This window comes from Stenella coeruleoalba (assembly GCF_951394435.1).
Source record: "Stenella coeruleoalba genome assembly, chromosome: 16".
NCBI classification, from domain to species: domain Eukaryota; kingdom Metazoa; phylum Chordata; class Mammalia; order Artiodactyla; family Delphinidae; genus Stenella; species Stenella coeruleoalba.
The window spans coordinates 10,118,114-10,132,802 of NC_137162.1; the positions used below are offsets into that span (position 1 = coordinate 10,118,114).

The 14,689-nt window shown below is 46.9% G+C and overlaps 1 protein-coding gene across 8 annotated transcripts in view; it reads left to right on the top strand.

The window, feature by feature from the left end:
* Positions 1 to 14,689, top strand: part of FGFR2 (fibroblast growth factor receptor 2) — a 102,505-nt gene that overhangs the window by 49,777 nt on the left and 38,039 nt on the right. For all 8 annotated transcript variants that reach the window (XM_079900075.1, XM_079900071.1, XM_079900076.1 and 5 more), the window contains one exon: positions 662 to 785. In XM_079900075.1, the coding sequence (XP_079756201.1) occupies positions 662 to 785 (124 nt within the window). The remainder of the gene's footprint in view (positions 1 to 661; positions 786 to 14,689) is intronic.

Genomic DNA, 14,689 nt, shown 5'->3' on the forward strand with positions numbered 1-14,689 from the left:
CTCAGGAACATGTAGCATCTATTCAGCCAGAGATGGGAGGGGCAGACCTATGTTTCCAGCTGAAACTTCTTGAGATGTCCTGACAGCATCTAAGCGCTGTGGGGAAGGATCTAAGAGGACTTCAAACCAGAAGCTTCCAGGAACAATAACAGCACCTACCTTGCGGGCTCCTTGGGAGAGTTAAGGTTAAGTTAGCTGAGGTGGAAAGGAGCGCTCAGCAAAGTGCCTGGTTTACGGTACGTGTTCACTGGCGTTTGCTCTACGTAGTTCCTTGGCGCTGTAGGGTTTGAGGGCTCCCAGTGGAGGAGCAGTCTGAGGTTCACCTGCCCTGGGGCACTGATGCTGTGGGTTAGTGTTAGGTTCCCCGGCCACTTGGCAGCTCCTGGAGGACCCCTCAAACCTGTGACAGTGACAGACCTACTGCAAACACTCTTTTGTATCTTAACATGATGATGTCAGCTTGCCAGATGTTCACCATGATGATAATTGTTGTTTTCCTTTGTCACCAGTCTGAGTATTTATTATGAGGAAAATTTAGAATTCAGGTGATTCTTCTCTACCTTCCTTGTCTCCCTCAACTTCTTTTTAAATCAAGAAAGCAAAGCGCCTGGTGTTCTGTACTAAGATTGTTCAATAACCACCTTTCCTCTCATCTTTGCAGGTACGAAACCAGCACTGGAGCCTTATCATGGAAAGCGTGGTCCCATCCGACAAAGGAAATTATACCTGTGTGGTGGAGAACGATTACGGGTCCATCAATCACACGTACCACCTTGATGTTGTTGGTGAGTTTGCTTCTCCCCGAGCGGCAGCCACGTGCCAGCCTGCTGCAGCTTTACTCATTTGAAATTGTGAAAGTGAGTCTTGTTTCTCCCCGTGCTTTCAGGAGGCTTGGTTTGTTTTCATTCTTTCTAAATACACGCTATCATTTGGGAAGGATTCTTCTGTCATTTGACAATGTTCTGTTTCCTGATTAGCTGAGTTTTATGTGTTTTGCGTGATCCCCTTGGCTCCCAAGCATCATTTTGTGTAATGTGGATGTGGTGTGAGATGTGCTGATGTTCTGGAAGCTGAGATTTCTCCGCAAAATGTTAGCGTCTGCAGGGAAAGGTACAGTTAGACTGTGGGAGAACGTTGTTGCTGAAAGAAGGGCAACTATATAATGCTGGCTGAAGAGTAAAGGAAAAGGTATTATAATGACTGAGCTTATAGCTGGTTGGACGAAGGTTAACGTCAAGGGACCCTTCAGTCCCATCAGAAGAAAGTCATTAGACACTACAAGTTCAACATCTATTCCTAGAAGCTATTTCTTCTGTGAAAAGGGAACTGTTTTAATGGGCTTATGAATACTTTTTTAAATCAAAGTGCTTAAATAAACTATTTTAATGAAATATCTTAAGACAACATAGCTTGTTGTCCTGGAAACTCAGATTTCTTCCTAAGTCTGGTCTATTATGATGGGTTTTGTTGTAACTGATGAAGAAAGGCTGTTTCTCTGTCTTGTTGGAGCATTGATAAACTTACACCTAGGAGGTGTCTCGTTTCGGGATGGTGGGCTGAGATCTTTCCTTTGTAGAAGCCACCTTTTGTCTTTGCCATCTACCCTGACTCTCAGTGTGGCCACCTGTCCTTGAGTCCTTGCTGTGGGTTACCTAATCGGTTTGCACATCCCGACATGCAGGTTTCTGACTCCTGCTAAAGTCTCAGTCTCACCTTGACTCATTTTGCGTTAGTGTGACCCTCTGTAACCCCACAAACTCATGCCCACCCCCTGTGCATCCACAAACAAAGGCCTTCCGCCATCATTTCCTGTGCACGTGCCCTTAGTATTATTTCACATGTGGGCATTTCTTCTCCTTCAATAAAATATAAACTGTTTGCGGAGAGAGACCCCATAGATATTTGAGTTGCCCAAAGAGCCGTTAAAGAAACTTTGCAACATCTTGATAAACCAAATTACATAGATGTGGTTAATTGAAGTTTTAGGTTAACTGAAAATTAAATAGAAAACCATTTTAATTTTCTATCAGGTTAAATTAAATCCATAAGAAACTCTGCCTTAGAAAGCATGATTCAGTCTTTATCCCCATTTGTAAAGTGTTCAGTGAAAAAAACAGCATTTTGTTATTCAGAAGCCTTAATGTGAAATTTGAAAGGATTTTGTATAATATAGATTCTGTAGATATTCATAAAAGCCTGAGTTTTAAGAGCCTTTTTTTCTCACAGAGATATTTGTGGAATGTTTCTTAGCGGGAATCACTACGTACTGATAGTTTACCAAACAAACACAAGGAGAAGTAACACTCACACATGAGAAGAAAATGGTTAACATTTATTTTGGCATTGATGTGTCATAAGTCTATCAATCAAAGAGCACACGACTTGGACTTCCCTGGCGGTCCAGCAGTTAAGACTCCACGCTTCCAATGCAGGGGGCGCAGGCTCAATCCCTGATCGGAGAACCACGATCCCACGTGCCACATGGCACGGCCCCCAAAATAAATTAATTTAAAAAAAAAAAAGAGGAGCACACCACTTGGATTTCACTTTGGGCCTCGCATATCCTGAGTTTGACATGAAAGTGTTCCTATTAAAGGAAAGAAAGTTTTGGGGCTAAAAGTTCTAAATAGTTAATTTTGGACAAAAGTCATTTATTGTGGGAATAAAATCATTGTGTTAACAGCAGTCTTTGGGGATCCTGGCTTTGCAGAGATCTACAAATCATTCATTAAGATTGGCTGGGGCCATTCCAGGAATCAGGAGTCATATCTCGGCCACTTCAGCCACGGGCTCTCGCTTCTAGCAGGTTTTAGGTTGAGTTGTTATGTAAAATGTTCAAAAGCCCCTCACCCCACCTCCCCTTTCAGCTTGCTGGCAGCTCCTCTCTGTGAAGCCCTGAAATCTCTCTTAGAGTTTAGGGTTGGATTTGAATTGTGCTGCTGAATAATGGAACTGTGCTGTCTAATGTTAATCCCCTGGCAATCAGTCTTGTTGAAAAGAGCGTATGATTCAGTGGTGTAATGTGGAGGGAGCGTAGTGTATGGAGTAATGCAGAGAAAGGCCTGATTATGTCACAAAGTTGGGAGATCGCCCAGCTAAACGTGGGCCAATAATGACACAATGCTGGTTGGGAATATCCATTAAAGCTCAACCCCAATAATTTTCCAAGCCTTGAACCTTCTTAATAAATAGAAGCCAAAAGTCAGTGGAGTATAAGACATTTTCAGGAAAGATGGAGGTGTGAAATATTCTCATCTTTGCTCAAAACCCTAGTAATTGCTTTGAGAAGTGGTAATAAAATAAGAATTGAGTCAGCTGAAGAGTCTCAGGCAGACTTACAGGGCTGGCAGACAGTCATCCTGAACATCTCGGCAAGTGGAAACAAAAGGAGTTCAGGCTTGAACTGTGAATTTCTGGTGGCCTGTAGGTCCAAGTTTAATACACGGCTGCGTGGTAGCAGCCTCTCACCTCCATCTCGGTTTGACAGACTATCAGAGACTCTTTCCCAGAGAAAGTGAAGTCCTGACCTAGTTCCCGTTCTCCGAGGTTTTATTTTTGTTGCTATGATACATAGGCTTGTAGTTTGGATATGACGACGCATCAAACTGGGTGAGACCTTTTTATTGAAATTCTTCCCTGGAAAGGCATTCCCATAAGCACTTTAATGTAAAAGCTGTGTAATTTAAGTGACATTCTTGTGTTCTGGAATTAAATAGCGAGCCATTGTTGTGTGTGAGGGAAACGCTTTGGTTTATGGGAGCCTTTTAGGAGCCTTGTTTGATCCTCATTAAAATTGACACCATTACTTTTCAGCCATTTACTTGCAAGGGAAAATTAGTGTGAAGCTCCACATCTCAGTAATTGTGGTGATAATAAAACGGGCTCTCCTTAAAATAGCGAGCTCTGGGAGGTGGCAAGTGCTCGCCCGTAGCTCATCAGTGAGTGAGGCTGGAGTGCAGAATTCTGCCTGGGCCCCGCCACCAAGAAGCAGCAGCCTGGCAGAAGGCCTTTAACTTTTTTTTTTTTTTTAACATCTTTATTGGGGTATAATTGCTTTACAATGGTGTGTTAGTTTCTGCTTTATAACAAAGTGAATCAGTTATACATATACATATGTTCCCATATCTCCTCCCTCTTGCATCTCCCTCCCTCCCACCCTCCCTATCCCACCCCTCTAGGTGGTCACAAAGCACCGAGCTGATCTCCCTGTGCTGTGCGGCTGCTTCCCACTAGCTATCTATTTTACGTTTGGTAGTGTATATATGTCCATGCCACTCTCTCGCTTTGTCCCAGCTTACCCTTCCCCCTCCCCATATCCTCAAGTCCATTCTCTAGTAGGTCTGTGTCCTAATTCCTGTCTTACCCCGAGGTTCTTCATGCCTTTTTTTTTTCACTCTCCTCGTGTCTGAAAAGGAAGGTGCTGAGACTCACTAATGTTAGATAAAGGCAGCCCGGTGTTGTGAGCATAGCGGCTCTGTCGGCCCACACACTGGGGACCAAGAGAACTGGGACAAGTGACTAGCTCCTCTGAGCCTCTCTCAGCGATGATGCTTACCTCGTTTCTGTGATGGCTGTATCAGTTTCCTAGGGGCTGCTGTAACAACATCATCACAGGCTGGATGGCTTAAAACAATAGGAAATGATTCTCTTGTCAGTTCTGGAAGCCAGAAGTCTGAAGTCAGGCTCTCTGTAGGGTTGGATCCTTTTGGAGATTCCGAGGGCGAATCCGTTCATGCCTCTGTCCCAGCTTCTGGTGGCTGTCAGCAGTTCTTGGCTTGTGGACATATCACTCCACCTCCAGCTCTGTCTTCCCGTGGCCTTCCTCTCCGTGTTGTCTCAAATCTCCCTCTGCCTTTCTCTCGTAAGGACACCTGTCGTTGGATTTGGAGCCCATCTTCAATCCAGGATGACCTCATCTTGAGATCCTTAAACTCCATCACAAAGACCTTATTTCCAAATAGGGTCACGTTCACAGGTGCCGGGGGTTAGGACATGGACTTATCTTTTCTGGGGCCACAGTTCAACCCACTCTAGTGGTTATGAGAAATCGGTTGGGTAAACAGGTGAAAACACCCAACGGGTACCTAGGTGGCTAGCAACAAATGCTACTTTCCTCCTTTCTAAACTTGGAAACTCCTTTGAGGGTTAGAAGACGTCTTAAATGGCCTTTATGGACTCAACCAGAAGTTTTATTGAACAACCTGGTTGCCGTGTTGGGACCGCCAGAACCGGCCAGTGGCTGACGGTCACTTGTCCTGCTGAGGTTTCCATCTTTGGTTAATGCTGTCATCAGGGCTTTCCCAGGACTGAGATAGTTGCTTGAACTCACAGAAGAGGGTTGTAGAGTTTGAGAGCTTCAGGTTCATCGAGTTGGTCTCGTCACCTCCACCTCCCACCCCGTTTTACAATTGGGGGCCTCCAGGTTCCGGGCGGGGAAGTGATTTTTGCCAAGGTCTCGGAGGAACTCCAGAGCTGGGTCCTCTCGAATCCTAGACTCATGCTGCGCGCACCACACACTGCTGTCTCTGCTTCAGGATTGCTGTGGAGTCAGCAGCTGCTGCAGCCAGACTCAGAGGTGAACCCCATGTGCAGCTCTTTGTTTCCAAAAAACCCCAAAATGTGAGAGAGAGAGATGGAAGTATTCAGAAGACCAGTTGCTCCTTCTGACTCATAGAGACCCTTTCTTTGGCTTGGAATTGTGAACTCTGCCTCCTTTCGATGTCCAGTTCTGCATTCCCAGAGACCATCAGATAACTTGTGAGCTTTTCACCTGGCATCGGGTATTCTGGGGGGCAGCAGAGCAGCAGAGGTGGATACGGGGCCTCTGGATTTGCAGAGGCCAGCCTTGCCTCCTCCTCTACAGTCTACTTGCCAGACATTTGTCCTCCCGGGGCAAGAGCTATAAGCAGCACACAGCGTCTCGGAGGCTGGTTGGGAGCCGATCGGGGCCAGGAGTCCCTTCTGGCTGTGAGGGGATCACCCAGGCCCCTCCGCCAGCGCTGACTCGTTCGGCGGCAGACAGGGACAGTGCTGTCCACTGGCCCTTGACATCAATCTGCGGTAACCCGGCTTCAGACGTGATGGGACTCAGCCCGAAAGCAAGAAGGAGTCCGTGCCAGTGCTGACTGCCACCCCCCAGGTGTGTGTCGGGGAGGAGTGAAGGCTGTTATTGCGGGCGCTGACCCATAGGCCTGACTAAGGGGCTGACGTTGAGCGCTCGGCAGCCCGTCCAGTGGGAGAGGTGGTGTCAATCGTTTATTGCTTGGGGCAGTCCCGTCCTGGGAAGACAGAGGACCCAGTGTGATCCCTGAGCCCTAGGGAGGGGACTGAGGCAAGTCAGAGCCCCCGAAACCACACTTCTGCAGTACAGCGGACCTTTCTTTTTGGTGGGAGGTGTCAGGTTGGAACAAAGTGGTGTTTCAGTAAATGAAGGAATGGTGGTCTAGTTCATTAATTAACTGGTTGGTTTATTAGGACCGTTCCCAGCCACTTGCTCCTTATGGAAGACCCTCCTCTGTCCTAGTTTCTGTCACATCATGGCTCCCGGACACTGCTTCTGTTTCTCTGAGTGAAGAGGGTGGCTGCAGTGCAGGTGGCATGAAACTACACAATACCGTGTATCTGGAGATTTGAACGCATTGGACACCTGACTCTCACCTTCCAACTTGGAGCTCTTGTGCATTTCCCTGGCACTCGCCAGGCCTCAGCTCCACAGAGCCCCTTGGGATTCTCAACTTGAAGCATCTTGACCTAGAAGCTTCCTGGCCAGACCTCATTTGATTTTCCATATTCATGATTTTGATGCCAATGAATTCTCTTCCATTTCTTGCTCTGAGTTCAAGACTTGGTGTTTATCCTGATACTGGTTCTGCGTGCCAGCTTGACGTTGTGAGATCTAGCTGGAGGAAGGCAGCAAGCCCCTCAGCTGAGAGCGGATGGATGGAGGTGCCATGCCAGGCACGGGCCACAGCGACGCCTTCCTAAGTGGGCCTGTTAAAGTGGGCGTGGAATGGTGGGGCTGTAGCGGCAGTTGTGTAGGAGGCCAAGTCCTGCTGCTTTTGTGGCTCCAGCAGCCAATACTGCCCCCCTTGTCCTACCCATTGCTCCAGCATCAACCCTCGGGGGGACACCTGAGCACCTCTGCAGGCACTGGTGGGAATTACGTGGGTGAGTGGTTCACATCCTGTTTCCATCCTTTGCTAGCTTTGTGGCCTGGGAAGTCATGGAACTTCTGAACCTCAGTTTTCTCATCTGTAAAATGGGGGATGGAATGCTTTGGTAGGAGGGCGGTGCTTTTAAATAATGGGACCCACTGGTGATGTCTAGTCCTGTCATTAGGGGGTCCCACACCTCCTTTCATAGCTCTCAGCTGAGACATGTACACTCAGCTCAGCCCTGGCTAAGGGAGTGGTTGGTCCTCTCCTTTCCTTCAGGACGCAGATTTCAAAACTTCCTTGGTAGCTACTGTTTAACGAGCCTTTTGGTTGCCACAGAGTGGCTTTTCATACCTATTTCACAACAGGTATTCCAGGGGCAAAAGCTGGCCAATGGGTGGCTACATCAGCGCCGAAGGTACCGAGCGGAAAGCGCTTTCCTGCAGGACTGATACCAGCTCAGAGTTGCTCCTTCTGGGCATTGAGGGCAGGTGACGCCTGTGGGTGCCAGCTCCCGGGGCTGGAGCAGGCACACGCTGGCCTGGATGGGACCATGCGAGAACTGCCGTCTCAGCATATTTGGATGTTCTCTGCAAGCCGTCAGTTGCCCTCTGCTCCATAGCTGAGGAAGGAAGCCTTATTGATTGTTTTGGATTCTGGCCGTGGGCCTGACTGCGGTGACTGGGGTGAGGGCTGATACTTGAGCTCTTGTCTGCTCTTTGGCGTTGAGTCTATGGTGTGGGCGAAGAGGATGTAGAAGTGTTACAGACAAGTGAACGACTTACAGCATTTTGTAAGAGGGTCTCTTCGTCGTAGCTGGAAATAATTCAGGTGGGCGCAGAGGGCAGAGAGAAAGCTTGTTGCTACTAGTCTCTGGGCAAGTAAGCATGGCGTGAAGATGTAGATTCATCCATGGCAGTCAGAGCGCCCAGCGATTTGAGCTAGAACTTAGCGAGCTTTTGATCAGTATGTGCTGAATTGAAATAGTAGAAGAACAGCCTGAGTTACTTCTATTTGGGGGTATGTGGTTCTTAACATATGGCAAATCCTAATGCAAGGAATCTTCCGAGCTCTTCTCTAAACGTATATATACAGCTTCAATTACCGGTCACCTTTTTTCACGAAAGACCCCAGTTGAGACGTATTATGCCGACTCTCATTAAGATGAGTGTAGAAATGCCAACAAATTCTTCCCCTTTTAAATAATACTTCCACCAGAGTGCTTTTATGGGTTCTCCCTCCCTTAGAACACCCTGCTGTTGCATTCAGGTCTTGTGTTTGGTTTATTTTCACAGTCAGGAGAAGGTAGGGCAGAAACGACCTATCGTAACGGGGGTGTGTTCCCAAGTTCAAGAGCAGGTTTGAGTTGGAGAGGCAGCGTTTAGAGTTTCACCATAATGAGGTCAGAGTCGGGTTGGAAGTGGGGAAGAGATGGCTGAGGGGAGGATGTTAGTGTTTCTCTGGGAAAGTTTTTCTGTTTCTCCTTCTGAGAAGAGAGAGATGAGGAGATGAGGGCATCAGTGCTTTGGTTTAGAGGGGAAAGATAGAGCAGAGCATTCTACAGGGATTGTCTTTATTGATTGTACTGTAATGATTAATCCTCTATCTATGGGGCATCTCGTGCTTGGCCTAGAGGGTGTTTGGGACAATTGGTTGAATGAAACACGTGCTTTGGCCTCTTGGGGTTCTCAGCTCACAGTGCAAAAGACCCCAAACTGCCGCAGTGAGAAGATGATAAGTAGGGACGGAGATTCCTGGATCTTGATAGAACTTCTCCTTTGACTTTCTTTCTCCTGGAGCCTCCCCTTTAGAGAATTCTCTCAAACAAGGCCTGTAGGAATTCTGTCCATCCCCAATAAATGCGCACATCACAGGTCAGGTGGTGCCCCAGGCATATTCTTTATCATCTCAGCCTGAAAGTGCTCTTTTTTGAAGATACGCATTGCATATTATTTGGGAGGAATCTTTTGGCAGTTGTGCTTTTTTTGAAAAAGGAATTCCTCGTTTTATTTGGTTCCGTATACACTCTGGACTGAGACTGAGAAATGAAGGATTTAGTCCTTTAAATTTTACATTTTGGCCAAAAGAAACAAAACCATCTTGTGTGTGAACCATCACTGAGTGATCGGTGGGCAGTGGGCAGGGTTGCAGGCTGGCCTGAGGCCTCCCATTTGCCTTGGATGGTGAGAAGAGACGTAGAATTCATATTGGAGCCTTTTGTGATCTGGGTGACTATTTTGAAACTTCTCTTTAGATGATGCTTATAGCAAGGAATTATCTAGAATCACTTTTATTTTCAGGGTCTGAGTTTGCCTCTAAGAAAACAAATGAGGTTTTATTGTTCCACTTCTCCTATGGTTCGTTACCAAAGGGAGGCATTTCTTGTTTGCTCAGATGGGCTAAAAGCTTTTGCTTCTGCTTGACACGCCCCAGGAGCAAAGTAAGGCATCTGAGAGATTAGCATGATAGATTTTTCTGGACTTCCTCTAGAAGTAAGGTTTTTTAATGGTGAAAGTTGATGAAACTGTCAACACTCTTACCGTGGACATCTCTCCATGTCTGTACATATCTCTTTGCTTCATTCTTCCTAGTGGCCTGTGTGCTGTCTGTTGTGAACAGAGTATAATTTATTTAATCATCCCCCTTTTGCTAGGTATTTAACTTGTGTTCATCTTCTAGTTTCCAGTTACCAGAGAGGCTCCGTTGACAAGCTCTGCATACACCTATTTGTTGGGCACCTGGGTGAATATTTTTCTAGGACCTATTTCTGGATCTTTTTTGATGTCGACATTTTCATCCTAAACAGCTTCATTCTGATCGCTGCTGTCTTTGGGACTCCTCCATGGTTTGGTTTTTAGCTTCTTTGCAGATCATTTGAGAAAAGATATTCTAAATCAGAGTTCTGCCTGTGTAACAAGAGGGTATGTTTAATTCCTGGACTTTTCTTTTTTTCTCTCTTCTTTTTTTATTGTTTCTAGCATACTCTTCCCATGAAGGGAACCCAGGTCTGCACACAACAGCTGATAATCTTGCATTCCTGAGAGATGTTGCACCCGCTATGGCCAGTGGCGGGGTGCTGAGGCTCCGTGGTGGAGCTCCCCAGCGTGACTGCTCTCAGCTGTGTTTACCCCAGCTCCCCAGGAGGGAGCCTGGGGAGACTGATGTCTGAGTTTCGCATCAGCGTGAAAACCAAGCACAATACGGAGTGGTGGTGGGGGACCTTGTGCAGAGTCTTTGCGTCAGAAGAGAGAAAAGCCTTCATTTAGTCAATGGGACAAGATAAACATGCTAAACTAATTGAGAAGGCAGCTTTTCCGTGATCCTGGGACTATATCTTACTCTGTGATATTGTCACCTTTGCCATGTCTCTCTCTCTCTCTCTCTCTCTCTCTCTTTTTTCAGTTGTGGTAAAATACACATAACATAAAATGTACCATTTTAACCACGTGTAAGTGCGCAGTTCAGGGGCATTAAGTACAATTGCTGTGTAACCATCGCCGCTCTCGCTCCCAGAACTTCTTCATCATCCCAAAGCTCTGCGTCCTTTTAACAAAAAGAAGGGCATTTTTGAACCTAAAAGTGGCGTACCTTTGTGGCTGCCAAAGAGTCTTCAGTTCCAGTTTAACTTTTCGAAGGCACGGAGATCAGGGTATCGTAAACATTCGGGGTGTAAATAGCACACGGCCCTGCTCCTGTAATTTGCCCAAGAAGACCTAAATTGACACCCAGCTGGTAGAAGCCACTCAACTCCCAGCCAAATAATACCGTCTATGACATTAATTAAGGAAGGCACTGCGCCTCCGCCCGCTTTGGGCTTCCCAGGCCCTCCGGCCTCAGCCAGCACTTCACCCTGCGTCTCCACCTCGTCGAGCAAACACAAAGGAATTAGTGGTGTTTTGCTTCTAGCATTTCACATGGTGCAGCCTCCGTAAGTCACTGAGGAACCTCAGTGCCGGAGGGAGAACACTTTGGCTTTTCCCAAACCAGCTTTTGCTCCCCAGACTTTGCTCTCTCTGCCGAGAAACATGTATGTTTTAGAGGAAGATGGATCCCCAGCCCAGTTCCTCAAGACCTTCCAGAGTCAGATGTCCAAGCAGGAGGAAAACGAGGCGACGTGCAGGTTGGAGAAAGAGCGGCAAACCAGTCACTTTCTACCAAAATGCATTTCCCGCCCCCTCTTTGTTTTTTTAAAGTAATTCCAGGTACCCAGCATCCCTAGCCTGTTGTAGAAGGTGACAAGCAAAATACTGGTTACGCATACCTTGATTCTTTCTGAGAAAGAAAGAAATGTGTACTCCTCCTGTGGCACACCTTCTCATCCTGTATCCTAACTGTCCCTTTTCCTCCAGATCACTTTTGGTTCTGACCTTCTTTTGTGCCAGTCTCTAGAGGCTGGAGGAAGCTTAGGGAAAACAAAACTCAGAACCCAGCTAGATGTAGCCTGTCTGGTTTGAGGGCATTTGGCACAGTCTTGACAAGACAATGAACTCATTCTACTAATTGTAATTAGCATGAGGGCTTTAGCAGGTTTTTGGGCTCCTCAAACTTCAGAGGCCTTTGATCGGCTCCCCTAATAACCATGCCTCATGCTAACTGGTTTAGTGCGGTTTTTTAATGCAACAAAAGCCACCACCGCCTCCTCTTGAGAAAAAAGGGAGGCTGGGCTTTAGAAACAAGAATTCTCAGTTGTTTTCACTTGTTCTCTAAATCGCAGAATGCTCTTTCCTTATTCAGCCCCTTGGAGTTGCTAAGAAACTGCCGTTTTAGAGGAAAGGTAATTAAATTTTGATTTTAATTTAAAGACAGGGAAGGCAGGGTTCTTCACGTTCCTTAAATGAAGGGGCGCCCCGAGAGGAGACTTTCTGTTTCCAGATCAGTCCTGGGCAAGCGGTGTGATTGGAGTCTTTTGGTGTTTTGCTGCCAGAGAGCGGGGTTTTGAAATGGTTCTTTGCTGCAAGCGCTGCTGAACTTTGGGGAGGGATGCTTACAGTGTGTGCTGGGAAACCAGTGACTCCGGGCTTGATTAATTTATAGGGTGTGATTTAAGAAGCTGGTTCTCCTTCTGATCCCCGGGATGCGTTATTTACTGAGTCCGTACAGGAGGCCCCTCTGCCCGGTGGACATTTTTTATGGCCTTTGCTATGTCAGAGCAAAAGTTGTAGATCTCTTATGAGCAAAGGTATTATTATGTCCAGGAGAGGATGGGCATGTTATAAAGTTTCAAATGGTCAATTAACAAAGATTTATTCTTTGTCACTCAGGTATTTTCTCTCTCTTTCTCAATAATTAGCCCTTGGAATGAAGCAGGCTGTGTTCTTCCTGCTTTCCTGGTCGTAGCTCCAGAGCAGGATTTTGAGACAGGCCGTCCGACGTTTAGACTCTTAGCAGCTGGGCCTTCGGGTTCGGTAAAGTGGACTCATTTGGAGCACTTGACAAAAGGGAGTGAGGGAGAATGCGGGGGAGAGAATGTGTTTTTAAAGCACTCCGGGCTGTGTCTACTACACATATATTTGGTAGAACCTCATTCCAGCAGGGCAGCCAACTGTCCATTGGCTGCAGCCCCGCCCTTTGGACTGCCTTCCATTCTGTCTTAATTTGGAGCTCACGCAGGGACCTTAGAATCTCTATTGTTAAGAGTTCTCATCCTCTTTTGGGCCCATGAACTGGCCCCTGCAACCTGCTGAACCCAGAATATGTATTTTTAAACATTTCAGTAAAAACACAGGTGAGGTGCTCATCAGCTTTTCTGTATATGTATTTCACTCCCCCGGTAAAGAGAAAAATCTATTTGCTATAATATCTGAGGGTTGAACATGCTGTAAGAGACCCTTGCCTAAAACGAAATCCTTCCTGGCGGAGAAGATGTGACTTTCGTTATCGCAGAAGGACAAGAGATGGGCCAGCTCTGGGTTTTATTCTCTCATCCAGAGATGATCCACTGAGTAATTCTTCTTTTTCTATCAGCTTGCTGCCCAAAAGAGTTGCAGACCCAAGGGCTTTGGTGTGGCCCAGGGCCGAGGAGCACACATTCGCTGTTGGAGGGTCTTCGTGCCCACCATCACTGCCCTGTCCCCGGGGTGCTTCCCAAGTGCCCGCTGGGCCGGGCCTCGGAGGGGCTGCCCGCTTCCTGGGGGCTGCCACCCAGCCTGTTCTCCTAGCTGCCATCTGCACCCTGCTTTCACCCCAGCTTTTCAGAAGTTAGAACGGGAGTCCAATCGCTGTCATCCCCTCGCTAACGATTCCTGTTCTTAAGGGTCTGATGGACACAAGGAAGAGTGATCACTGAAGGATCTGAGAAAGGGGAGCGCTGTGCTCGGCAGATGCGGGCACCCAGGGACCTTTTCCAAGATGTTTCAGGCCTCATTCTCCGACTTGTTTAAGGGCAGAGAATAAGGTTGCAAAGGAAATCAAAGCCTGATGTGGAGAAACGAAACATGAGGCCTACTGACTTTTTAAAAACATTTTAAATAACATTCTCTAAGGTTTCATTTTATACTGAAGGCAGCTGTAATAAGTTTTGGAAGGCGGTGTAAGGTTTCGGTTACAGAGCGATCCAGCTTGCAGTTTTTGTACCCAAAGTGAGAAAGGGCTGAGGGGGAGTTGGGGTGGCTAAGAGGTTATTTTGAATAAGGTGAGAAAACTTGAAAGGATGAATTCAAGACTGTAAGCGGTAACATTTGGTACGCTGTAATTTGCAAATGCAATAACATGAAACCATTGCAAAGGTGGTGGTTTTTTTTTTTTTTTTTTTGGTGAACATAGTCCGGATAGCAATGGAATAACTTAATAACCAGAGCGCGGCAGCACGCTGACCACAAGTAAAACAAGACTGCAGCTCCGTCGTGGGCCCTGCCAGTGTTGCCCCAGTGACGACGTTCTCCGCTGAAGGCTGGCGCAGGCTGGAGCTGTCGTGCCATATGAAAGACCTCATTGTTCATGGGCATCGTTATTTGGTATTACATGCACAGTGTTTGCTTGTGAAACGATTTATGAGAAACAAGCATGTTTAAGAAAGAGGACTTGGTTTGAAATTCAGTTGATCTGGCTTATGACATTTAAGATTTTATAGTACCTTTGTTTCTGAGAATAAATATTTAGGTTCACTGTAAATGTTTATCTCTGAACATGCAAACACATGCACGCAAAACTGGAAAACTGAGCCAGAGAATGAACCGATACCTGACATTCACTTCTCTGTGGAAAGGCGTAAACTACCTCAATATTTGATAGGTGCAAAGGTGCCTATTTTGTGAACTTGGCTGGCCGCGTCCAGCCCGGAGGGCAGTGCACCTTGGGCTTAAATCTCTTGGGAGGAGGCCTGGTGGGGAGAGTGTGTGTGGACTTAATTCTGTTCTTCTCACGTGGATGGGGCGAGCCGGGGTTGAACCAGAGCTCTGTCCCTGCCAGCTGCTGGCAGGTCCCTGTAGCATCCAGCTGGCCGCCCGGCTGGACCAGGAGACTCGCAGTGGCCCATCGCTAGGATGGTGTCTCAGGCAAGCAGTGAGTGTTTCTAGTGATGCTTGAAAGGATCCCGG